General features: G+C 35.3%; 1 protein-coding gene across 4 annotated transcripts in view; it reads left to right on the plus strand.

Annotated features, from left to right (window-relative positions):
- LOC100777257 (protein MON2 homolog) overlaps positions 1-26640 on the plus strand; it is a 41475-nt gene that overhangs the window by 11092 nt on the left and 3743 nt on the right. For 3 of the 4 annotated variants that reach the window (XR_420424.4, XM_006606419.4, XM_014772655.3), the window contains 35 exons: positions 197-317; positions 506-561; positions 854-908; positions 1021-1077; positions 1194-1295; positions 1592-1672; positions 1774-1826; positions 4298-4367; positions 4622-4685; positions 7752-7900; positions 7997-8124; positions 8556-8613; positions 8710-8807; positions 8920-9007; positions 9159-9224; positions 9306-9365; positions 10867-10953; positions 11286-11466; positions 12019-12062; positions 12148-12279; positions 12358-12489; positions 12581-12633; positions 12712-12760; positions 17238-17296; positions 17922-18061; positions 18148-18314; positions 19835-19963; positions 20049-20134; positions 22365-22480; positions 22568-22680; positions 22869-22992; positions 23161-23282; positions 24520-24667; positions 24782-24998; positions 25751-26072. Coding sequence is in view for 3 of the 4 variants with exons in the window: in XM_006606419.4 (XP_006606482.1) it covers positions 197-317; positions 506-561; positions 854-908; positions 1021-1077; positions 1194-1295; positions 1592-1672; positions 1774-1826; positions 4298-4367; positions 4622-4685; positions 7752-7900; positions 7997-8124; positions 8556-8613; positions 8710-8807; positions 8920-9007; positions 9159-9224; positions 9306-9365; positions 10867-10953; positions 11286-11466; positions 12019-12062; positions 12148-12279; positions 12358-12489; positions 12581-12633; positions 12712-12760; positions 17238-17296; positions 17922-18061; positions 18148-18314; positions 19835-19963; positions 20049-20134; positions 22365-22480; positions 22568-22680; positions 22869-22992; positions 23161-23282; positions 24520-24667; positions 24782-24998; positions 25751-26072 (3727 nt within the window). In the remaining variant the exon portion in view is untranslated. The remainder of the gene's footprint in view (positions 1-196; positions 318-505; positions 562-853; positions 909-1020; positions 1078-1193; positions 1296-1591; positions 1673-1773; positions 1827-4297; positions 4368-4621; positions 4686-7751; positions 7901-7996; positions 8125-8555; positions 8614-8709; positions 8808-8919; positions 9008-9158; positions 9225-9305; positions 9366-10866; positions 10954-11285; positions 11467-12018; positions 12063-12147; positions 12280-12357; positions 12490-12580; positions 12634-12711; positions 12761-17237; positions 17297-17921; positions 18062-18147; positions 18315-19834; positions 19964-20048; positions 20135-22364; positions 22481-22567; positions 22681-22868; positions 22993-23160; positions 23283-24519; positions 24668-24781; positions 24999-25750; positions 26073-26640) is intronic. The other variant, XM_006606420.4, reaches the window with a different exon arrangement.

Raw genomic sequence — 26640 nt, forward strand, 5'->3', positions numbered from 1 at the left:
ATGGTAGTGGGGGGATTCGAACCCAAGACCTCCTTATCACTCTATCCTATGCCCTCCCCCCACCACCAGACCACCTTATAACTCCCCTTAAGTTGACTTCTTAATTCTCAGGATTTGAACTTACGGTTATGATCATTAGATCATGATGTTTACAATTCCAAGATGACTTCTTAATGGTGTTTATAATCATGCACAGCTCATTAGGTCATGAGTCCATTTCTGGAAGGCCCCCTGTGATGAGGGAGACTTTAACTGAAACTGGAAAACTTGGACTTCGCTTGCTTGAAGACCTGACATCCCTTGCCGCAGGTGGATCTGTATGTGCTTATTTGGAACTATTTTTCCCCCCTGTAGCATTAAATCCATTTTGTTGGAATTTCTTGTCTGTGGGTATCTAGAAACCCATTAGGTGCTCTCATTTTTTATTCACGTCATTAATGGTGATTCTGATATTCATTAAATGCCATTTCTTATTGGATGACATTAACTTCCATCTATTCTACAGGCAATTTGGTTATGTGTGAATATTCTTCAGAGGACATTTGCACTTGATATTCTTGAGTAAGAAATATTTTTACAATGTGTGGTTTACTGGTTCATTTCATTTTGCAGATTCTTTGCAATCAGATATTTGATTGAGATACCTGTAATTGGTGATCTATTCTTTTTTCTCAATAGCTAAAATGTCATTTAAGTGAAGGACATTGACATATATATTCTACAAATTAGATCATCCCATGCTTTTGAATTGGCTTCACCAGTATGGTGAATTCTATTTAATCATTCTACTGAAACAACATGAGTATGCAATGCTCTTCAATCTTCATCATAATTTTCCAAACATGTTTTACAGGTTCATTTTGTCCAATTATGTGGCTGTCTTCAGAACATTGTTACCCTATGAACAGGTGAATATGTCTATTGTAATTCTGAATGTTGTTGCTGCTTTTTACTTGAATCGTACCATGCCAGCATATCTTTTGTTATTTTATCTTGATATATTTGTTCTAAATTTGTCAGGCTTTACGACGGCAAATTTGTTCACTTCTTATGACTTCACTTCGTACCAATGCTGAGGTAATTAATTCCCTGAAACATGTAGTATGACAATGCTGTTTCACCATTGAGATTCCTTCTCCCTGTTTTTGAAGCGCAAAATGATACTTTTCATAATTCTTTAATATGTTAATTAGCTTGAAGGAGAAACTGGTGAACCTAGCTTTCGTCGTTTGGTCTTGCGTTCAGTTGCTCATATTATAAGACTTTACAGTTCTTCCCTTATAACTGAATGTGAGGTAAGTTTCCTATTTCCTTTTCCATCTAGCCACTCAGCTCATGCCAATTAAGTTATGGAAATGGACAGTGCAGATTTCCCTTTTGGGTTGAGTGAGAGGGATAAATTTGGTAATTGTATGATGTAATGTAGAATAAGCATAATGCATGTGAAGACTGCTTCCCAACTGAGAGCTAATTCTTTGTCAATAATCTAAGATACCAACCTAATGTTGACCTTTGGTGTCAGTTCCCTTTTATATATTTTGTTGCATCTCAACAAAATTGGTATATGCTAAATTTTTCTTCTAATTTTCAGGTTTTTCTCAGTATGCTACTCAAGGTTACTTTTCTTGATTTGCCATTATGGCATCGCATTCTTGTTCTTGAGATTTTGAGGGTAATGTAGTTATGTTGTATTATTCTTTTTATTTTTCTTTCGCAAGTTGTTGATTTACTCAGTAAGCCTTTAACCTAACAACCAGAAATGGTGGTTTGTAGGGGTTTTGTGTTGAGGCACGCACATTGCGGATTCTTTTTCAAAATTTTGATATGTACGTTCAATTTTGTTCTTCTTAATTTAATGATATTGTGCATAATGCTATGAGACATTGGTATATTGGCATGCCTTATAACTATTGTGCTCTTCTCAACTAGTATGTGTGTCTTATGAGCATTGCCTAGGTACCTTAAACCTTGTTGCTTATTGGCCCCATCCCATTGGAAATTTTAATGAATTAGATTATGTAGAATTAATAGGGACATAAAGAGTGATGCCAACCACAAGATTCAAGCAAGATGGATAAAATGAAAGATTGCTTTGGGCATGATATGTGATAGAAAAGTAACACTCATAGAAGACTCGTAGATAGAATGACAGAATCTCATCTCACATGGTTTTAAGCATGTATAGAAGACTCGTAGATACATCAATAAGGAGGGTTAGGGGTAGAGGAAAACCGAAGTGAATTATAACTGAGCCAAAGACAACTATAGGTCCAAATTAAACCATTTGAGAGATTTAGGTAAAAAGTCTCTCTTGCACTTAATATAGAATATAGAATAAAAAACTATGGTGGTATGTGATCTATGTAGCCAATCCCACCAAGTGATAAAGGCTTAGTTGTCGTAGTAGATTTATATAGAATTGGGGATTCTTTAGAAGATATACAATACAACTATACCTATCATGTTTATGTAAAAACTGATTGAGCATTAGTAAAAAGGGTGTAAGCCATAGATGAGGGTATGCACATTGTGAAGCCTTTCATAGCAAAGTGCTGTTTATGCAACTCTTTAGTGCATGTGGCTGGAGTTGAATGCTTGGGTCCAGTCTTTATGGTTGTCTCTTTGCCCCTATGCTTGTTATGGACTTATGGCATTATGGGATAGATTATATGTCTGGCTTTTGTTTGGTGTTCTATTTCTACCCATGGGAATGATGGGATGTTTTAAGGGAGTTACAATTTCTGACATGCAGAGGTTGGACAGCCTTGCTACATACTATATTATTGTCATTGTTATTGTTGTTGTTGCTGCTGCTTTTGCTATCATTGTTTACTGTATCCTCTGGAATCTGGATATTCAAACTCTCTTTTCTCTCTAATAAAATTGCTATATCTTGGAAAAAGATAAATGGGCTGAAATATATGACTCTTTGGTATACTAATGTAAGTTCTTTAGTTCTGATTGACTGCAAGAATTGGACCATGTCATATTGAATGCATGAAGAGACATGAAATAAGATTCAGTTTTTTGTTACAGAATAACAATTGAGGTATTTTTGGGACTTTCAAAGAGTTTTCTCTGGTTGGTATTTGGTAAGACATAGAATTTTCTCTTTAGTAGGGCAGTTTTTAATCCCAGACTGGAGACTAACTAAGTTTTTGTTGCCTCTAGTATACTTGGAAATATTAAATTATGCTTCCTTAACCTTCCAGATGGTATAAGGGGCCTGTTTGTTTAAGCTTATTTTTTTAAAAAAGTGTTTTTCTTAATAAATAAGCAGTTCTTTTTTGTTTTTGTTTTATGTGTTTGTCTAATCTACTTAAAAAAAAAAAACAGGTTTATGCTTTTTTTAAGAAGCAAATCCTATCCGCTTAAAAAATAGCTTTTTTTATTTTTAATTTTTTTTTAAGTTTAAACAAACTAGCCCAAGATTGCCTTTTATTTTCCAATGAACATAAGTTTTGATTTTTTACCAGTAGAAAATAAGATTAATTGGTCATTTAAGGACTTTCCATTTGAGTGTGACCAACTCATCAACCACATCCTCCCCCCCTTTTTGCCTACTATGTAGCTGTTGTCTTGATGAAACAATCCAACAATGTTGTTGATAGGTTCTGGTATTAATCAGAAATGAAAGGGAGCAAGCTCCACTTGCAGAGACAGGAAACATAAAATAGAGAGACAAATATGGAATTGAGAAAGAAGAAAATCAGAGAAGCAATGTTCTACATCTGCCTGAATGGCTTAAGCCACCCAAACAACCCAGATGCTCCAATGTTCCCCTCCCCAACACCTCTCACATTCAAATCCATGGTTCCAGTACTTTTCTCACCAAACCTGTGCATTCGGTTAGACCCTCTGGCCCTTCACTACAGAATCTTCCTCTGCCATTTCCAACTCATTACCATTTCTACCCTGACCCTCCCTTTATTCCTTCTATGGTAAGCGCAAAATGAGAAATTGGAGGCCCAGTATTTGGCAGTTCATCACTTATCAAGAATATGGATATAGGAATCTTTAGTCATGTGAAACTTCCAGAAAGGATTATAATATATTCAGTAATCAGTACTATGGGCATCAGTAAATCTTTAATTGTGTTTTCTTACACGAGTGGTCCAGTGCAAAATGTGTTGAAGTTTGGTACCATATCCAAACCTTTTCAATTACTAATTTGGCATTGATGAAGCCATGTTTATCGTGTTCGACAAATTTTAGTGTAATATAGATATATGAATTACAAGAAAATCACCTAAGTTCAATATTATGTATTGATTGCTGCTATCCATTGGCGTCATAGGCACCCCAAGAATACAAATGTTGTGGAGGGAATGGTCAAAGCTCTTGCTAGAGTTGTTTCAAATGTACAGGTATGATTTTAGCTGCATATGCTTCCATTTATTTCTGACTTCCCAGTCATGTTTTTGATCATGGTACAAATTACAAAGGAAAAATTGAATGGTATAACTCTGTTTTGCTTTGAATATTGCCACTTTCTACAGTTGACTTTAACTAATGTATCTTTTCATTCAGCTCTTACATAGCATGCATATATTTAGGGTGAGGGTCTCTATCTTTTGTCTATTAATTTTATGGTTAGAAGAAACTTTAAATGATTCTGTAGGCTCAAGAATCAAGTGAGGAGAGCCTGGCAGCTGTTGCTGGAATGTTTAGTAGCAAAGCCAAAGGTATTGATTTTCATATTTAGGTTGAACAAGAACAATTTTGATATCTATATCTCTTTTGTGAGGTCAAATATCTGTTTTGATGCCCTTATTTACCCAGAGTTTCATATTAAACTCCGAATAGGAAGTCTGATACCAATCCTGTTGATAGGTTATCTTGTTATTTTGATTGATACTTTGTTAATATCATTTCCTATTTCCATAAAATGCTTGTAAGATATTATGCCAACTCTTAGATTTTTCTGCTCCTTAGGTTTTATTTTATTTTAGACTTGTGGTTTTTCATATCTTTAACGCATTTTAGCTGATAGCACTTATGCTGGTATTGTATATTTTCTGCCCTGTATTGTTTATTGTTTGGCATCTTCAAAGAGGATGCTCTTTCTTCTATTTCTGTATTCTCTTTCCATTCTTTTGAATTCTTTTTTTTTTAAATTAATCAAACTACTAACACCTATTCGACCTAATGATTCAGAGATCATATCTAGTTGCCTTTAGGTGAGTTTAACTTGCAGAAATGATTTTTGTGTAAATGATTTTTTTTTAAATAAAAGTTTATTAAGAGAAAGAATTGTAAAGAGTGACGAGGACAAAAAATCCTCCTAAACAAAAGGGCTTATTTGCACCTTTTGCCCCCAACTTATCACTTTCTCACAAAATTTGCCCCCAACTTTTTTTGCCCATTTTGCCCCCCACTTTTCGAAATGTTGCGAATGTTGTCCTTTCATCATATCTCCATTAAATCCCAAACGGCACTTACACTTTCTGTCAATTTTGAGTCCCCACTTAAAGGAGCTGAGAGAATTTGAGAGAGAGAGAGAGGAGAGATATGAGATTGAGAAGTCAATATTATTCAACCCAACTGTAAACTGATTTCATACTATTACTAGCAAGCATTTGGTTCCCATTAAGTCTGTTTCAGTCTGATTTATGGAACCAATGGATTGGAATTAGGCATGGCAATTCTCCCAGCAACTCGGGAATCCCCGCGGGGACTGCCCCATTTGGGGCCCTGCGGTCGGGGAAAAATTCCCCGTGGGGACGGGGATGGGGATGAAAAACCCCCCACAGCTAATTTGGGGATGGGGACGGGGACTATGCTCCCCGTCCCGCAGGGTCCCCGTATCCCTGCGTATATAGAATTTTACTTATATACCCTAATAACTTATAATATGTATAACATAAATATAAGGGTTAATATAATATTTTACTAGTAAAAAAAATACAAAATAAAATTATCATATATATAAATAATACAAGGGTTAATATAGTATTTTACTTGTGTGATTTTATTACTATTATTATTGATTTATTTTGGTATTTTTAATCATGTTTTAAACTTAGAATTAAACCTTAAATTTATTATTGTTGGAAAATTGAGATAAAACAAAAAAAATGTATTTTTTTTTATAATTTTTGATATTTTTTAATGTAAAACGGGGTCCCCGCAGGTCCTCGCGGGGAGTCGGGGAACGGGGACGGGGAGCGGGGGAGTACTCCCCGCCCCGTGCGGGTGCCTTGCCTAACTGGAATATTACCACTATGTAATCTTTGTACCTCTGGTTTTTTTTTTGAACGGCCAAAAGTATCATATATTAGATATTAAATAAGGATAGTACCAGAGGTACTACAGAGATACAAAAAGAAAGCCATAGGCTGAGGATATAAAGCAAAACTACACAAGCTTCCCCAACTAGAGACCTTACAAAAAACCACCCATCCTTCCCAGACTAGGAGAAGGCAAAGGACATAGAAGATGACCATTGATTAAACGGAATAGCAAAGTCCTTTTCCCACCCCCTCAACCAAGACCAGGTAAGATAAATTGCATCATCCACCAATTTAGAAATGGCAAACTGATGATTTTTAAAAATCATGGCGTTCCTATAGTTCCAAATAGAAACTGTGGCTGCTACCCACCAAACCTTCCACTTTCTATTAATAGCTTGCGAAGCAGCCAAAGAGAGGTGCTGAGTGAAGTGATCCATAGTATATCTGATAACCATTTCTGGATACATAGTTGACACTAGGATATATATATATAAATTATCTTTGCTGATAAAAAAAAAATAACTACCAACTAACCTAACTGTCAACTATGTATCCAGAAATTGGTTCCTATCAAGACTACATTAAGTCTGACTTGGAACCAATTGTTTGGTTTTAACTTGTATCTTTTGGTACCTCTGGTACTCAATTAATATACATATTAATCTTTGCTGATAAAAAAAAACCTAACTGTCAACTGACCTAAGTTAGTTGACAGCTGTTACAAATCTGTTAGGCACTAACTGACTAAAATATTAACTGGTAGCAGACTAAATGCTAACTACATTAGTTAGAATATCAATTAACTGACAAACAAAAAGAAACACTGCGACTAATGTATACTCTCTTATACCACGAAAACATTTACAATGAGTGCTTTTAACATAAACCACCACTATTAATAAGTTTTATTTTCTTTTACACCCCACAACTCCATAGGTTCACAACATCAATGGGGCTCCCTCTCTGGTTAACATCTCCGTTCTTTTCCCCATAGCAAGACTCCTCCATGATGGAGGTGGCTCCCAAGAAGGAAAGCAAGAGAGAAATGTCTATTGATGTTAATCAGACTATGTTTTACTAACTGGCAAATTTTCCTTGATTTTAATTAGAATTGGTCTTCAAAGTCACCATAAAAGAAAGAGAGTTTAATGCCTATGCACTGACAATGTAAAACAGTCTTACACTATCATCCTATTACAAATCACCGTATGAATTATTTTAAAAGTAAACAAACTTACCATACATAATGAGTTGTGATTGGATGAATGTGCAAAACTCTTACACTGTTAGCGCATAACCCTTTTAATCAAATAAATATTAATATGTATGTCATAGTATATCTGATAATGTTGATCGTTTCTAATATACCATTCTGTGCTATGACTAAACCTTCTTGAAAGTTACCCGAAGTCTTGTCTTTACTTAATAGTTAACCCTTGTGGTTATTTAAGTTTAGCAGTGATATGGGACATGGTGGTATTTGAATTACTCAAGAGTGAGATGCTATTCCTCCTGCAGGTATTGAATGGAGTCTAGATAATGATGCATCCAATGCTGCAGTTTTGGTTGCCAGTGAAGCACATGCTATAACATTGGCAGTTGAAGGCCTGTTAGGGGTTGTCTTCACTGTTGCAACTTTAACAGATGAAGCCATAGATGTTGGAGAGGTAATTTCGATATTCTCTCTGTTGTTTTTCCATATCCATTTTGTATTTTCTTTTGGTTATGCTGCTTAATGGCCTGCTTTCTCTATGTCCATTCAGCTTGAGTCCCCTAGATGTGATAATGACCCACCTGTGAAATGGAGTGGTAAAACTGCAGTTCTCTGCATCTCAATGGTTGACTCACTGTGGTTGACAATACTTGATGCATTATCCCTTATTCTATCAAGGTTTGTTTTTCTACATACACATATAAATAAAAAATGACACTTGTGGAAAGCTCTTGCACCATTCAATTACCTATTCATAGCATTTAACTTCTATCAACATTTTGATTACTAGGTAATCATGTTGATTTTGCATGCTAAATTTTAGAATAATTAGATGCTAACAAGCATGGTTGGTATTATGTTAGTATTCAGTCATACAGTTAAAGAGCCTAAACTTCTTTGTGATTCATCTAAAATTTTGAGTTTGAACCGCATGGTGGTGAGCTTTAATAATCTGCTGGATTTTACGACTAATTCATCCAATAAAATGTTGTTCAGTGATCTAAGATTCATTTTATTCCATGCTGGTTTCAATTAATCTTAATTAACCCTATGTTGTTTGTTATTATTTCAATATATTCCTTAACATTTGACTTGTGGTTAATTTGAAGGTCACAAGGAGAGGCCATTGTGTTGGAAATATTAAAGGGATACCAGGCATTTACTCAGGTAACTCAGCTTGGCCTTTAACTCCTTTTGTTTTTATGTGTTACATTTGAAATTAAGTTTGAACTTAAAATGATATATGGATTTGCAATTTCATAGGCTTGTGGGATTCTCCGAGCCGTAGAACCTTTAAATTCCTTTCTTGCATCCCTTTGTAAATTTACTATCAATTTTCCTGTTGAAACAGAAAAAAGGAGGTATGACGTTTTAAATCTCTAGTTAGTACTTTTTGTTTTTTCATTTATTAAGATGGTTTTCAAGAATTCAAGCTTACAGTACTGAGATTTTGGCTTAAATATGATATTTTAGCAGTGCTTTGCCATCTCCTGTATCAAAACGGTCAGAACTATCAGTTGACCAGAGGGATAGCATTGTGCTTACTCCCAAGAATGTTCAGGTGGTCCTTCTGGTTCTGTGCATGCAATGCGTATTTTTTCCCCACTTGACTGTAATTTTGTTGTTCACCTGTTCATTTTTTTCTGTGGATTTCTATATTTGATTGTGTCATTGCAACTACTCATTTCATCAACACTGATCATGTGAACCAGGCATTGAGAACCCTTTTCAACATCGCTCATCGATTGCATAATGTTCTAGGCCCATCCTGGGTTCTGGTATGTTATATTTTTTTCCTGTTGTCTGTGAAGTGGAATCCTACCCTCTGTTTAATGAGTGGTCATGATGAATACCTGCAGGTGTTGGAAACTCTGGCAGCTTTAGATCGAGCAATTCATTCTCCACATGCCACTACCCAGGTAATTTTATGTATTGTTCTATTATTCAGTGAAAATTGGCTTCAATTGCTGTGCAATATATTTTCAGAAATCATGAATTCATGACAAGAAATCAGTAAAAGTTGCACAGAGATAACTTTTGAGTCCCATTGTCATTGTTGCTTGGGATATAGGTCAAAACAATTTCAGACTCTTCTCTACATAGTTTAAGCTTTTTGTATAATTGGTTCTTGAGTTTTTTTAATCAAGTGGTTAGGAGTTTGATTTTCACTTCCCTCTACTGGCTATTATTATTGAAAGTAAATTTTTGCAGTGAGCACAAATAAGTGTTGCTTTGTCCCTTTGATCCCCAAGTATTAGTTCAACTTATGTTCTCTTCATTCCATTGCTGAGCAATATTGCTTACTTTTGAAGTTTCTTTTTGCCTTTTGTCTTCTATTTTTTGGAGGTTATCTTATCCTTTTTCAAGTTGTACTTTCTTTTCTCTTATTTTGATTTTCAATAAATGTTAAAGTCATACTGCCATGTTGCTTAGTGTGGCTGTTTGTATTTGAGTATCATAATACTAGTTTTTTTTTTTTTTATTCTGCTCACCTTTTATGGGTCATTGTTCTTGTATAAAATTTTTTGAGGACTGTTGTCCCCACCATTGCTTTTGTAGCTTTCCATTCTTTGTCAATAACAATGCCTGGAATCTCTTATTTCCTTAGGAATCTGTGTGATGACAATACCAGATAGAGAATCTCCTGATGCTAGATGGCACAATTGTCCTAAATGAGGCACCACCAACATTAGAATCTTTTCATTTGTCCTCTAACTTCAATAGACGAGTGTGGACTCTTGATAGCCCTAGTGAATATTCATATAAACCCTTCACTCTCCTTCCCTCTAAAAAATAGAGTGAAATGCTCCTTCTGTAATTCCCTCCAAGATTAAGCCTTTCATTTTCATTAGCAGATGTCAATAAAATCATATTCTAATGATTTGCTGCAAATTAGGAGACCTACAGGCTACAAAACTTGCTCTTTCTAGGCATATTTTAGGTGATGCTGTCCTATAGCTTGATCCATCTGGATCAGTTTACTAAACTCAACTTCTGGGGTTTTGTACAACAGATGATGGAATAGTTCTATATTAATGTGCTATTTAGGCTGTTCTTGGAGTGGCAAGGAGGCTTTTCAACTAACAAACAACTCTGTTTTGGGACAGAACTTTCCATTTGACCTCTCTAGTGCTTGGTAAAAGGTCTCTTTAAGAGGTTGTCTCTAGCAAATAATGCATGAAGAGATTGGAGACCTTTATTGTTTCTGACTTGTTTGTTTGATTTTTCTGTTTCTTTTTTTGTGCTTCTGCTAATGAGGATGTCTTTTCTTCTCATGTATTCTATTTCTTCTTATTTCTAATGACTTTTTTTTTTCAAATGTTTGTCAAATTAAATTTCATATGCTGCATATTTTTACTGGAAATTTCTTTTGGGTGTGTCTTATATAGAAATTTACTGAGTACATGATTAAATCTGCAGGAGGTCTCCACCCCTGTCCCGAAGTTCACAAGGGAGTTATCTACCCAATCCAGTGACTTCAATATACTCTCTTCTTTGAACTCTCAGGTGAATAAACCAATTTTAGTTGTTTGGTGGTTAGCATAAAAGATAACTTTCATCTGCTACTCCCAACTTATGATGAGCATGAATGTCACTAAAATTATCCTAATGATAATCCTTTTCAAATGTTTTCTTTTTTATAGCTCTTTTTTCTTGGAAATTCTTTTTCATGTTCAATGTTGAGAATGCAAGTTTGCTTTTATTGCCATCTAAGCTTTGATTGGTTTCATTCTGTATTTTTCTGATTTTATTGGTACCTAAGCATTTATTTTATTTCTTTCTGCATTTATCTGTTGGGAATATATTGATCTAACTTGTTATTATTTTCTGTTTGAAAGCTCTTTGAGAGCTCTGCTCTGATGCATATATCTGCTGTAAAGTCTCTCCTCTCTGCATTATGTCAACTTTCACATCAATGCATGACTTCAAGCAGTTTGGGACCAACAACTAGTCAAAAAATTGGAAGCATCAGCTTTTCAGTGGAAAGAATGATATCCATCCTTGTGAATAATGCTCACAGTATGTAGCTTCAATACCTTTGAGCATGATAGCAAATCTTTTATGCTGGATGCTGTTTTCTTAGAATGTGGGTTTGGGCCTAACTCAACCCCAAAAGCTAGCTCATAGGGTGAGGGTTGCCACCACTTATATATTTTATCTTTGCACTATCTATAGTCGATGTGACACTTGGGTTTTTCCCAATACACCCCTTCACGCCCAGACACTTTTAGGCTGGTGTGTGGATAACATGGTGGGTGACCTGTTTAATGGATATAGGATAGGCTCAGATACCATCTTAGAATGGGGGTTTGGGCCTAACTCAAGCCCAAAAGCTAACTCATGAGTTGAGGGTTGCCCTCACTTATATATTCTATCTTTGCACTATCTATAGTCGATGTGGGACTTGAGTTTTTCCCAGTATGTTTAATTGTTCATTCTCATGTCGTGTTTTTCCTAAGTAGATACTTGTGAGGATCAATTTACTTATTCGGATTTTTTGAATATTCATTCTTGAATTGTTTTTGTTGAGTGAAGGTATTAAAATGTTATATTATCCTTTTGTCACCACAGGAGTTGAGCCATTTTGGGATCAAGTTATTAGTCACTTTCTTGAGGTTTCCTTTTCTCTCTTATTGTTTCTCTTATGTAGCAATGCTAGTTTCATTTTCATTGCACTTGATATTTGACTTGCTTTTGCAGCTAGCTGATAATTCTAATACACATTTGAAAAACATGGCACTTGATGCGCTGGATCAGTGTATATCTGCTGTCTTAGGTTCTGATCGGTTCCAAGACTACAAACTATCCAAGTCTCTTGAATCATCACAGGAAGTGAGACTTTCTACCATTTTTATGCCTGGCATTCATAATTTATTAAAAGAGGACTTAATGTGTGTCTACAATATGCAGATGGAAGTCAATCTTGATAAGTTGAGGTCTCTTGAATGTTCTGTCATATCTCCACTAAAGGTTCTTTATTTTTCTACTCAAAGTGTAGATGTTCGTGTTGGATCTTTGAAAATTCTTTTGCATGTCTTAGAGGTAATGCTGTTACTGATTGGTCAAGTTTCTTTGTCATTTTTATTTCCTCATTGTTTGTTTACATGATATTAATTTATACAAATTCTTTCAGAGATATGGAGAGAAACTTCATTACAGCTGGCCTAATATACTTGAAATGTTGAGGTTGGCCTTCTTATGCCCTTATGTTCCTCACTATTGGTAATCCTTTGGTTAATCTATGTACCTTTGTCTTACTGTAAGGTATGTAGCAGATGTTTCAGAGAAGGATCTTGTTACTCTTGGCTTCCAGGTATACTGACTTAGTTTGCAGCATTTAATTCTGCAATGGGGCTATTGGTATATTCTAGTTACTTATGATCTTGATTCCGAAAATCACTCTTGCAATTTTCCTTCAAACTTTCTCTCTAATCTCTATACTTGTAAGCTTTTTATTTATATTTCTTTTGCTATTTAATTTTCCTTTTTTAAGGAAAATTAAATAGCAAAAGAAATTATTTATTATTAATACCTTCCTTCCATCTATTTTCCTCATTTTTCACATACCTTCTGTTATCCAAACCAAAGGAAAATTAAATAGCAAAAGAAATTATTTATTATTAATACCTTCCTTCCATCTATTTTCCTCATTTTTTACATACCTTCCTTCTGTTATCCAAACCTACATAAACCTCCTTGGTTTTTTCCATATTTTTCACAACTTTTTTTTTTTAAAAAAAAGCTCCATTCCTTTAACAAACTTCCAGTGTATTAGGGAGGTTGATGTTGGTTTTGAAAATGATGGCATGATCTTTATTAGAATTGATAACAGAGAAATGAAAAAGGGGAGAAATTCAGTTTCATTTACCCAAACAACTCAATGCTTATAGCTTCATACTTATAGACTAATTAGTTGGTTACAACAGCTGTCACTAACTAACTAACTCTAAATAACTGAGCAAACTAATTAACTGACTGTTAGGTTGATTCTTTCTCTTGCCATTTCTTACATCTGGCCACTTCAACAGCTTGATGTCAACAATGCTTTTCTCAATGGCAATCTTGAGGAAGATGTTTACATGACTCAACCTCCTTGATTTGTGTCTTCCAATAAGACTCAAGTGTGCAGATTACATAAAGCTATTTATGGCCTGAAGCAGGCTCCTAGAGCCTGGTTTGACAAACTGAAAGCTACTCTTATCAGTTTCAAGTTTTCTTCAAGCAAATGTGATCCTTCTCTCTTTGTTTTTCTTCTGAGAATCAGTTTATTGTCTACATTTTAGCTTATGTAGATGATATCATCATCACGGGTAACAACACCAATTTGATTCAGTCTTTTGTTTCACAACTGAATTATGTTTTCTCCCACAAATATCTTGGTGACTTGGACTATCTTTTGGGTATTGAATTTCAAAGACAGAATGATGGTTCTCTCATTATAACCCAATCAAAGTATATCAGAGATCTCTTGGCCAAGACTAAAATGGATGAATCAAATCCTATCTCTTCTCCTATGGTTGGGGGTTGTAAATTGACCATGTTTGGTTTTGAAGATTTTTCTGATCCTACCTTATATAGGTCCATAGTTGTGCTTTGCAGTATGCTACTATTACAATTCCAGAGATTATTAGCTGAGGATAGCACAATAGACTAACAGTAGAAATTAGACTCATCTTTGTATCCAGATATTGGTTCCTATCAAGACTACATTAAGTCTGATAATTGGAACCAAATGTATGGTGTCTACTAATCTTGTAACCTTTGTACCTCTAGTACTCAGATTTATATATATATATTTATCTTTGCAGATAAAAAAAAAAAAAAAAAACAATTCCAGAGATTAGTTTCTCTGTCAGCAAGGTTTGTCAGTTCATGTCTATACCTTCTGAGCAACACTGGTTGGCTGTGAAAAGGATTCTAAGGTAGCTTAAGGGTACTGTTTCTTGGGGTCTACACTTTCCTGATGATAGGAAGTCTACCTCAGGAGCTGCTATTTTTCTTGGACCTAATCTCATCTCTTTGTGGTCTAAGAAGCAATCAGTTGTTGCAAGGTCTAGTACTGAGGCAGAATATAGAAGCATGGCTCTTATTGCAGCAGAAGTTACTTCGATTCAGTCTCTTCTTTCTGAACTCCAAGTAGCTTACACTACTCCTATTATTCTGTATGACAAAACCAGCACTGCTTCGTTAGCTTATAATCATGTTCTTCGCTCAAGAATCAAGTATATGGAGTTGGATCTATTTTTTGTCAGAGAGAAAGTTCTCACCAAAACTACTCAATGTTGTCCATGTTCCTGCTATGGATCAACCAGCTGATATTCTGACCAAGGCTCTATCCCCTTCTTCATTTCTTTCATTCAGGTCCAAGCTCAGAGTAGTTGAAAGACATTCTTCCAACCCCTCATGGGCTTGCGGGGGAATTATAAGAGAGTATACATTACTCGCAGTGTTTCTTTTTTTGTTTCTTTCAGTTAACTTTTTTTCAAACTACTGTAGTTAGTAGTTAGTAGTTAGTCTGTTATCAGTTGATAGTTTAGTCAGTTAGTGCCTAACAGATTTGTAACAGCTGTCAACTAACCTAAGTTAGTTGACAGTTAGGTTAGTTGGCAGTTATCCAACTAAATATTCATCTTTGTAATTAGTTACAGTTGGGTTGAATAATATTGATTTTCTCAATCTCAATCTCCTCTTCTATCTCAAATTCTCTCAACTCCTTTAAAACTTGCTTTCAATTACTGAAATAACAGAACTATAACCTTGTGGAAAACCTTCGAGCAGTGCATCAACATGCTATTGAGGAGAAATCAGGCTTCCAACTATTGGGAAAAACCCAAGTTCCGCATTGGCTAGAGATAAGACAAAGATAAAATATATAAGTGGGTGGCAACCCTCACTCCATGAGCTAGCTTTTAGGGTTGATTTTGGCCCAAACCCACATTCTAAGATGGTATTAGAGCCTATCCTAGATCCATTCAAAGGGTCACCCACTATGTTGTCCACGCACCAAGCCCAAAAGTGCTGACATGAAGGGATGTATTGCGAAAAATCCAAGTCCCACATTGGTTAGAGATACGGCCAAGATAGAGTATATAATTGAGGGGCAACCCTCACCCTATGAATTAGCTTTTAGGGTTGAGTTAAGTCCAAACCCACATTCTAAGACCAACCAAAGCAAGAGAATCAGCGATCTCCTGAACTTTGATAAGAAACACACACATCGACTTATCCTTGAGCATCATAGATCACAGTTCAGTGCACAATTGCCTTGCTTGAGCTCACGTTTGTTTGTTGAACTATTCATGAATCTTCTCCCAGACTTGATAGGAATGTATGCTTCCCAAACAGCGCAACTAAATCGACTTTGAGAACGTCGATTGCAGCCATGTGAGGAGAACTTGATCTTGTTGCTCCCACACTTCATATGCTGGATTTTCTTTTCCGATTTCACGATCAGCATCAGGAAGAAATCGCAGCGGAATCAAAGGATTTGCAACAAAATGTTGAAGCCGGTGTGATTTGATCACCAGTTCAACCTGGTGATGCCATAACAGAAAGTTGGAGTCATCAAGCTTTTCACCGACCGAATTAGGAAGCGGAAGAAGAGGGAAAGGAATTAGGAAATGCGGAAGAGGAGGGAAAAGAATTGTTTGATTCTGCCATCGTTGATTGCTTGATCGAACTAGGCTCTAGATAGCATATTAGAATTGATAACAGAGAAATGAAAAAGGGGAGAAATTCAGTTTCATTAACCCAACTAACTCAATGCTTACAGCTTCATATTTATAGACTAATGAGTTAGTTAGAGACAGCTGTAGTTAGGACAGCTGTCAACAGCTGTCTCTAACTAACTAACTCTAACTAACTGAGCAAACTAACTCAGGTAAACTAACTACCCAGGACTGCAGTTGAATAACTGCAGTTCCTTTACAGTACTCCAATATAGTTTTTTATTTTTAATCTGAGTATGACTACACATAACTCAGCCAAATTGAATTCATTAAAATTACAAAAAAATGGATTATGAATTCTACTTCTAAAGTTAATGAATATCATCATTAAAGCTCTTCTGCCTTGATTTGCATCTGCTGGATTTCTCCCTTGTTTCTTTACTAATGTTAGCAGATAAGTCTGGTGTGTTTTTTTTTTTGGACTTTGTCTTTTTCTTTTCTTTATTCTATATCACTTTTGGCATCAAATTCCTGTGTACTTTTGATTTGTCTATTTTTTTTTAGTTTTTGAACTATTAAATGTCCAAAAAACTTGTGGGCACACACATCATCATGATTTTTTTGTTATATTCGGTATTTTCAAGGCATGAATTTAATATTCATACGTTATATATTCAATTTTCAAAACATGAATCTAATCTATCATTTTATGTGTCAATTCTCATTACTCTACATTCTACAAGTTAACTTAGGATTTATTTCAAATTATCTCATTATCATCAGTTTGAATATATTCTATTACTCTCCTGTTGGTTTAATCTCTTAGTCATGTATCCTTTTCTTGAATCTTTTTTTTTTTTTTTGCTCAGCAAAATTAGGAGTATTATATATATATAGAATAGTACCAGTGGTTTATTTTGAGTCTTATGTCTCATTACTCTACAATTTCTTGAATCTTATTTTTTATGCTTCGTGCTTATTTTAAGTTTTCTGCAAGACTTGCTGTAGTTCAATATTTGATCTAATAATTCATATGCTCTGGTTTTTTAATTTTTTTTAGTATTATCCTTTCTCTGTAACATTATCATATGTACTAATTTTCCTGTTTTTATTTCTTTCTAGAACCTAAGAGTGATAATGAACGATGGACTGTCTGCTTTACCTACAGACTGCCTTCAAGTGTGAGATCTCATGTTTCACCTTACCCACATGCATACTGTATACATGTGTATATATGATTTCTTTTATTTTCTGATTCTATAGTGAGCTGCAATCCCGAGAAGAAGAAACATTTTTGAGTTTATTCTTGAATGTTGTTGTTGAGATCTCACATTGACTATAGGTATGAACAAAGGAGAGCTTATAAAGGCTTGAGCAATCCTCATCTCATGAACTAGCTTTTGGAGTTGAGTTAGACCTAGCCCAAATTTAAGATGGTATCATAGCCTATCATAGATATGATATTGGCCACCCCTAACTGCTCAAAAATCTACTTGGTCCCATGGCTTTCCTAGTGCAAATCTCTACGCTTCAGATATTAAATCCTGGGTGTGAGGGATGTGTGTTGAGTTCCCACATCAATTATAGATATAGCTAAAGATAACTTATAAAGGCATGGGCAATTCTCATCTTATAAGCTGACTTTTGTGGTTTAGTTAGGCCTAACTCAAATTCTAGAGTTGTACTAATGCTACACATACATACTAACATGCTTGTGTGTGTAGACCTGTGCACATAAATACACACATATATTTGCTCCTATATGGGCTCCTTCTGTTGTCTAATATGTATTATTACATATTACAGATGTGTTGATGTGACTGGAGCATACAGTGCTCAGAAGACTGAGTTGAACATAAGCTTGACAGCAGTTGGACTTCTGTGGACTATGACTGATTTCATTGCAAAGGGCCTTCTCAATGGACCTTTTGAAGAAAAGGAAGCAGGTTCATATTTTGTTGTCAAGCTATCTGTTCTTAACCTGTTATTATTCTGCTATAATACCAAGTCCTATGATGGTTCTACCTTTCAGGTGTTGGTTCCACAGTGAAGCAGATAGACAGCAAAAAGATGGAGGATCAAACACGTATTTCTAATAATGTGAGAGACCAGGCTTCTGTAGATGGTGTTGATTTTGAGAAGCTTCTATTCTCTGTATTCTCATTACTTCAAAACCTTGGGGCAGATGAGAGACCAGAGGTACGATTAATGAACTTCTAGTCTTGCTTTACTTTATAATTTTCTACTTTTTTTCTCCTCTTGTTATTGCTTTCTACCAGAAAGGACTTCATGAAAGATGAAACATTTCTTATGTGTAAAGATGGATTCCCTTGTTGCCATTTTGCTATTTAACAATTGAGTTTCATTTAGAGTACCAGTTATGTGCGTATGAATCTTTCATAACTTGCCCCTTCTTTTTTGAATCTTGGTATCACTCATTTCAGTTTTTGATAAACTTTGAAAATGTAATTATGAAATTCAATGGCTTCGTTACTCTAAGTTGATATAAGTAGTATTGATGAGAACATTGGTTGAAGGATTGTCATAAGCAATTTTTAGAGGTAACAAACTGACGATGTTTTTTCCCCTTTGGTTTATGTGAATATGATTTTTTTCTCTTCTGATAAGCTAAGCCTAGCCTGGTGGATGGAAGATACTTATGACCAATCATGGTCTAGCCATCCCAAAAGCTTAATCCAATGGGGAAAATTATGTGACAGGTTTTATATTTAACACATCCCGAACCCATTGGACTTAAGGCGAGGACAATATAAATGCCTATATTACCTTATGCTGAAATTTAACTTTTATGTAGAACAATGTGCAACAAGGATTAAACTCTAGAACACATTTCCATTGAGGCTCTAATACCATGTCTTGAATCAACTACCCCAAAAGCTTAAGCTATTGGGTGAAAGCACATGAACTGTTATATCGAAAATTCCAATGTAATATTTTCTTGTATAATGGCATGCTTCATCTAGGGCTAGGTACTGGGGAAGCTTCTCTTCTTTGTATGAAATGGAACAAGCAGCATTTCAGAATCATTTGTGAGGAATGGTGGGGTTTATTTTCCAAGTGAGAAGTAAGGAGACTTCATGTAGTTGATTTCTGCATTAAGTTTAAAACCACTCATAATTATTGTTTCTTGTTTATTATCATAAGTATGAGTTCTTTGATTGGAAATGGGATGGGTGGGAAATAAGAATTAAGGTTTAGAGGGTCTGTGTGAGAGTAAAGGAGATTTGCAGACAAAATGAGTGTCAAATAAGGAGCAGTGACATTATCTGTGATTAGCTTTCTAGTTTTTCATGGGTTTTAGGGAAGCTTAAGGAAAGGAACTATTGTTTGATGAGTTGAAACTTTACTGCTGTCTCCCATAGAAAATGATAGTGTTGCAGAGAAAATTAAAGAAATCATAAAATAGCAGAAATCTAGGCTTCATTCCTTTGGTCTCTTGTGCTCACAACTGGGTTTCGTTGCATAACCTAGACGAGACCATAATTCATAAACCTAATGTTCTCCCTAAATAAATGTTACAACTTACAACCATTTAAATAGACCTTCAAACTTCCATTTCTCTCTACTACTGCTATTCCAATTAGGGAAATTTGGACAATAAAACAAAACCCATTTAAATAGACCATCAAACTTCTATTTCTCTCTACTATTGCTGCTGGATGTTAAAGCTTTCTGGCACTGAAAGTTTTGTTTTGCAGGTGAGGAATTCTGCTGTCAGGACACTGTTCCAAACTTTAGGAACGCATGGGCAAAAGCTTTCAAAGAGCATGTGGGAAGATTGTCTTTGGAATTATGTATTTCCTACATTGGATCGTGCTTCTCATATGGTATAGATGTATCTACTGGAAGTTGAAATGAGAGATTATTTTGATCATAAGCTGATGTACTTTGAATTTGATTTTTGATGCATAGGCTGCTACGTCATCAAAAGATGAATGGCAAGGGAAAGAACTTGGAACCCGAGGAGGAAAAGCAGTTCACATGCTCATACATCATAGGTATTTGAAATTGGCATTGATTTTGTATTACTTATTTTGTTTATTTGTAGCCTCAGTGACTGTGATATATTTGTTTGAGAAGATGGGGAGAATGAAAGGCGGAGAAAAAAATAAGGGAAAAAATATTAACTGAAAATAGTCTGGAACAGTGTACATAATGCCGATCCCTGAAGTTCCGGATCTTGTATTATCTAATTATACTACACTTTTTGTTTTCCATAATGAAATTGAAAAGAAATGAATTATACTGATGATAATATCATAATATGACTAAATTATGGTACCTGTACCCCATGGCCAGTAGTTTTGGTGCACATAAGACTACCTATTTTCTTAATCCTGCAACACTTCTCTAAATTTCCCCATATTGATTGGCATTTTCCCTTAAGCTGAAGGTTTTATAAGTGTTAAAATAGGAGAAAACAAAGGGAAATTGAGTAAAAACTGTGTTATAGTACACAACAGATGCATGTTTATATAGGCTAATTACATTAGTTACACATAAATAGAGGATATTCTGTTTCCTCTAAATCAAAGATAATGTGCCTATAAACCTCTATTATTAATAGAATCAGAATATTAATTCTGATTTTCAACACTACCCCTCAAGCGGAAACTTACTAAGCTTTAGCTTGTTACAAAGAAATAATTTATTCCCAACATATAAATAAAAAATAAAAATTGAGCTCCACAAAAAACAATAGTTTGAAAGACAACTCAGGGATGTTGGCGAAATCAGGAAGTATTGCTACAAAGATAACATTGCCAAAGAGCTGGAATAACCATCAGCCTAAAAAAATTTATGGCAAGCAAAGCAAGTTCCGACCTTCTTAAGAACTACATTTGGAAGCTTCAAACCAACAATATTGGAGACACAGTTATTTAAACTGTAAAACTAAGTCCACTGCTTCTGGGACACAGACAATGCATCTGGTACTTCAGTGGGGTCAATGCATCTAGGAGAAACACAAGGGCCAGTACATCTGGGAAATAGACGGGGCCAGTGCATCTAGGATAAAGACGGGGCCAGTGCATGTAGGACAAAGACGGGACAGTGGAAGCCATTGTTGAGAGAGACAGGAACAAAAACTGCGAACCAAAAAAGTGCAGAAAATAAGGCCTGACAAACGAAGTGGCCCGAAACTGAATGGCCTTTGTGAGCCTGATGGAGATGGGAAATGTGGCTGGACATGCCGCCACATGCCAGGGAAGCACCGACAAGAGGTGTTGTTTGGTGCAGCAAAAATCAGCATGTGAGAGCGTGTAAAAAGTAGTTTGACGTTGATGCTGGTATGACTGAGTAGATTGGCAAAGGGGGATCCAGATCCAGTTGGTGATCGCCGGAGTTGCACCAATGATTGGAGAAGAAGCCAGAAAATTCATCGGAATGCAGAAACAGGTCATGGGAAGAAGGGTGATGAGCTGAAAGGTCCACCGAGGATCATAGGTCACCAGTGGGGCACGATTTTCATTATTCCTATGTCAGGATCTAGATACCATGTCAAAATAGGAGAAAACAAAGAGAAATTGAGTAAAAACTGTCTGTCAAAGTACATAGTGGATGTGTGTTTATATAGGTTAATTACACATAAATAGAGGATATTTTGTTTCCTGTAAATCAAAGATAATGTGCCTATTAACCGATATTATTAATATAATCAGAATATTAATTCTGATTTTCAACAATAAGCTTTCAACTTCTTTGGAATAAAGTCAATAAACCAAACTTGATAAACTGAAGACTTAAAACTCTGCCAAAAACAAAGAATCATGACTTGCAATTAACAAATCTACTTGTAGGAGCTTCAAGAACAATTAGCAATAAACTAACAAAGTTAGCAAAGAACTTGTAGAGATCAATGAATGACAACTTAACTAGCTTGACACTCCACAACTTGCAATGAAATCAATGGATGATGGCTCATGTGTTAAATCACGAGAAAGTGAATATGTAATATGATTTTTTGATCCACAAAACCCACATAGAAACTGAGAGGAGGGTAAATAGTTCTAATAAAATGTTGAGGTATAGGGAGACTGAAAAGTTAGAGAGTAGGATTGAAAAACTCAGAAATAGTGTATATGATACTGACTTCTAGCCAGTGTTTATGCTGATACCATGACTGCATAAACCTTTCACTATAGGTGCACTATAGTTAACTACTTCAGCAATCTCATAACACTTTCCAAAATCACTTGATATATGTGTACATTCTAATGAATTTTGCAGTCGTAACACGGCTCAGAAGCAGTGGGATGAAACTCTTGTGCTTGTTTTGGGTGGAATTGCACGTATATTACGGTTGTTCTTTCCTTTTTTCACAAGCTTAAGTAACTTCTGGTCTGGTGGGTTCACTATTAAAAGATCATGTATCTGGTATTTTAATTTGGTGTAATTTACAAGTAGTCCTGATTTAATTTTGTTCTGTGTAGGCTGGGAATCATTGCTTCAATTTGTTGAGAATAGCATTTTAAATGGAAGTAAAGAGGTAGCACTTGCAGCAATAAATTGTTTGCAGACAACTGTTAACTCTCATTCGTCGAAGGTAGGGATAATGGTCTGAATTAGAGCTGATCTTCTGTTTGCAGATGAAGAATAGATAACTGACTTGATTTTCAACCATCTTTGACACTAGCCATGTTGGCTTTTAATCAATTAACAAATATAAGAATCAAGAAAGCAGAACTAGTTGAAATATACTCATTTAAGTACTGACAGAAGTTTGTGAATTAGGGACATATGCCAATGCCTTACCTTATTTCAGTAATTGATGTTTACGAGCTTGTTCTGAGAAAGCCTTCTAGTTACCGTGGCAATGCTGCTGATAAAGTGATGCAGGAGATTTTGCATGGTCTTGGTAATATATCAATTTCCATTTAATTAAGATTTTATTTTTCTGTATACATTGCTTATGGATTAACAGTCGTTCCTTTATTTGTACCTTATGCCCATAGTCAAGTAGCTTTAGATAGTATTATTCAGATTTCATGAGATTGATTTACTTAATATTTTGATCGTCTATCAGGAGAGCTTTATGTGCAGGCTCAAGGATTATTCAATGATGTTGCATACACGCAGTTGATAGCAATCATAGATTTGGCTGTGAAGCAAGCCATGTTAACTAATGATAACTTTGAAATGGAATTTGTAAGTCCATTTTCTAATAACTTTATTAATATTTCTTATATTTTTTTCTTATTCTCTTGTAAGTTGGAACTTCGAACCGCTATTATTATGTTCATTAGTTTTTCCAACAATACCGGGGAATATGAAGCAAGCAAATATTCTTTACATAACATGAAAAAAAATATATTAATTCACAATACATTACAAATATCACATTTATTCTTTACTGAGTACTTGTTATTTAAACGTTGTGAACCTAACCTATTATGTGCTTCGGAAATAAATTAAATTAACTATGCAATCAAATGTTGTCACTAAATTGTAACTGTTATGCTATTCATACACCTTAAATTTTACACATGGTTACCAATAAGTTGTGAACTTATTGTATTATGTACTTGCGAGTTCTTTTTTGTACATTCAAAAAAAAATCCTTTGACTTTATTGGCATCCTTAATTATACTAACATAGCTGCATAGTTTTTTTTTTTTTATCAATTTCAGTTGTTAGTTTTTTTGTTAGTAGGGGAGATTTGAACCCACGACCTTTCCTCCCTTCCTTCTCCCTTCACCACCAAATAAACCTTATAACCCCTTCATAGCCACAGAGTTTGTTGTTGTAAAAACACTGCAGGCATTTTGAAGTGTTAACTTGGAGTATCCCCATGCATTGTTCACTTTTGTATTCAGTTCTTCGCACAGTGGAAGAAAAGGAAAAAAAAAAACTAATATATGGTCTACCAACAATCATATTAGGAAAAAATCCATAAGTTTTATGAGCATATGCTGTCCTGATGAGTTTTAGAGGTAGAGAGAGAAAATTGTAACTGAATATTAACTTATTTCATCATGAATTGGTTGAAATGACACAAAGGAAAGAGTCATCAATATATAGATGGCACAGCTTGGCTAACTAACAAGGCACAAGGCCCAAACAGAAGCTACTAGAACAATTTGAGAAAACATGTTATACAACTAACTCTAATACTCTAATGTGTCCCATTCCAAGTGACTTCTTTGTAGTCTTGTTTTCCAAAAGCATTAGGTGTCTCAAATCTTGCTTTGCTTTAAAAGAAAAAATTGTCATCAACCAACTATGCAAAAAACTTGAGCTGTTAGGTGAAAGCATATATGAATGATTTTACATATAACAAGTACCTGCAGTGTTATTCAAAGAACCTATTTAGTAGTTGTAGTTGTAGTAGAATTTTCATTTTTAGTAGAAACTTGCTTATGAATGTGATGTTGCATTTTTCTAGGGGAATGTCCCACCTGTGCTACGGACTATACTGGAAATCTTACCACTGTTACGTCCAACAGAGCACATATCTTCTATGTGGCCTGTTCTTCTTCGAGAGTTTCTGCAGTATCTTCCTAGACAAGATTCATATTTACAGAATGAGGATGGTAAAATAGATCAAGCAAGAGTTTATGATCTTATTTTAGTTATGGAAGTGTCTGGTTGTATCTAATCTAGTTTTCAGTTTTTCCTTAGTATAAGATCTATGCTTGTGTTTGCAGATTCTCAGGTGAACTATGATGCACCTAATGGTGCTACTCCAATATCACCCAACAAAATAGCAGTATCTCCAGGTTCTGGATCAACTGCAGCCATAACAGCCATTCCTAGTTACATATTTGCAGAAAAGCTAGTTCCCGTGCTAGTAGATCTTTTCTTGCGGGCACCTACTGTCGAAAAGTATATTATATACCCTGAAATTATTCAAAGCCTTGGAAGGTAGTAATTGCTCTTAATGTCGATTCTGTTTTGTTACTTACAGTTAAGGGGTAGGATAGGATAACTCACATAAGGGTCGGAGAGTTTTTTTTAAAAATTTAGCTGGAAAGATTTGTATACTGTACCCAGGAAATGCTGAGACCCTATTTCTGTGGATAGTGGATTCTAGACTTTATAGGTTAACTATAGCTACAAACATCAGGATTTTGAAAATGTTTAAATTGGAATTTGGAAACTCGGGAAAAACTGACTTGGCATGTCATGCTCGAGATGAATGCTACTCTTGTGTGTCCCTGGAAGTTCTTTTCGTTGGTAGGAATTCTCCTCCTTTATCTGTTGAGATATAAGGAAAGGATTCTGAATATTTTAAGTTTTATTATAATCTGCATGCCTTCAGAGGGAGAAAAAGATTTTTGGCTTCACTAACTCTTCTATTCCCTGAGTCAAAGTGAAGAAGAAAGGAACGAAAAAAGTAGTTGATAATTTGTTAAGAGTGAGAGAGAAAAAAGAGAAATACATTCTGCTTCACTCACCCACAACTTTTGAAGTTGCCCCTCCTAAAGCTACATATTTTACACTTTGAATTGTCAGCTGAAAACTTTTTACCATTTGGTCGGCTCTTTTTTTATGCCATAAAATATGCAACTCTAATGGTTGAAGATATTCACCTGCTTGATACGTTTATAATATCTTCCTTTTTGTCTATAGATTCATGAGTATTGCGCTATAATACTATTTTGTTAACTTTTCAGGTGTATGACAACAAGAAGAGACAATCCAGATAGTGCACTTTGGAGGTTAGCTGTTGAAGCTTTCAACCATGTTCTTATTGACTATGTTACCAAATTAATCAATGGAGGTCCAGATTCGACCATTAGCAAACCTGTCAGAACACGAATATGGAAAGAAATTGCAGATGTTTATGAAATATTCCTAGTTGGATATTGTGGACGAGCTCTTCCTTCAAATTCCCTCTCAGCAGTGGTGCTAGAGGCTGATGAGTCCCTTGAGATGTCAATATTAAATATTCTTGGTGACACAATCCTTAAGCTGCCAGTTGACACTCCTTTGGATGTAAGTTCTTCACCAATAGTATTGTTAGTTATAATTTGTACTTCATGAAGTTGTTATGAACATGAGCATCCAATGTATTACTGGTACTCTGGTGGGGTATTAAAAGCAATAGAGGGTTGACTTATGTGTGCATTAGATTTGTATGTTGCTACTTGCTAGTTTGAGTTTGACTAGGCTGATCAGGCTTCATGAAGAAAACGACATTCTTGATTTACCAGGTCAATATTAAGGGGTGTGTTGTTTGCCATCATATTCTCAACCCAATATGTAAGATACTTAAGCATTAAGAAGCCCAATAGGAATAAATTGATATGTAACCACACATGGAGCTAGAAGCAAAAACATTTACGCTGCCAATAGTTTTCAAGTTACTGTTAGACCTCCTATTACAAAGGTGTACAATGGGAAGGGTGATAAGAGGACCATGGAACCAACCCACCTTGGCAATGGTGGTAGCTGAGGGAAAATTCTATTACAGGAATAATCGTCTACATGGAAGAGAGCGAGAGAGGAAAGCAAGAAAAGGAAGTTGTCTGTTAGGAAAGGGAGATAAAACATGAAATTCAAG

Source organism: Glycine max, chromosome 20 (genome assembly GCF_000004515.6).
Source record: "Glycine max cultivar Williams 82 chromosome 20, Glycine_max_v4.0, whole genome shotgun sequence".
NCBI lineage: Eukaryota > Viridiplantae > Streptophyta > Magnoliopsida > Fabales > Fabaceae > Glycine > Glycine max.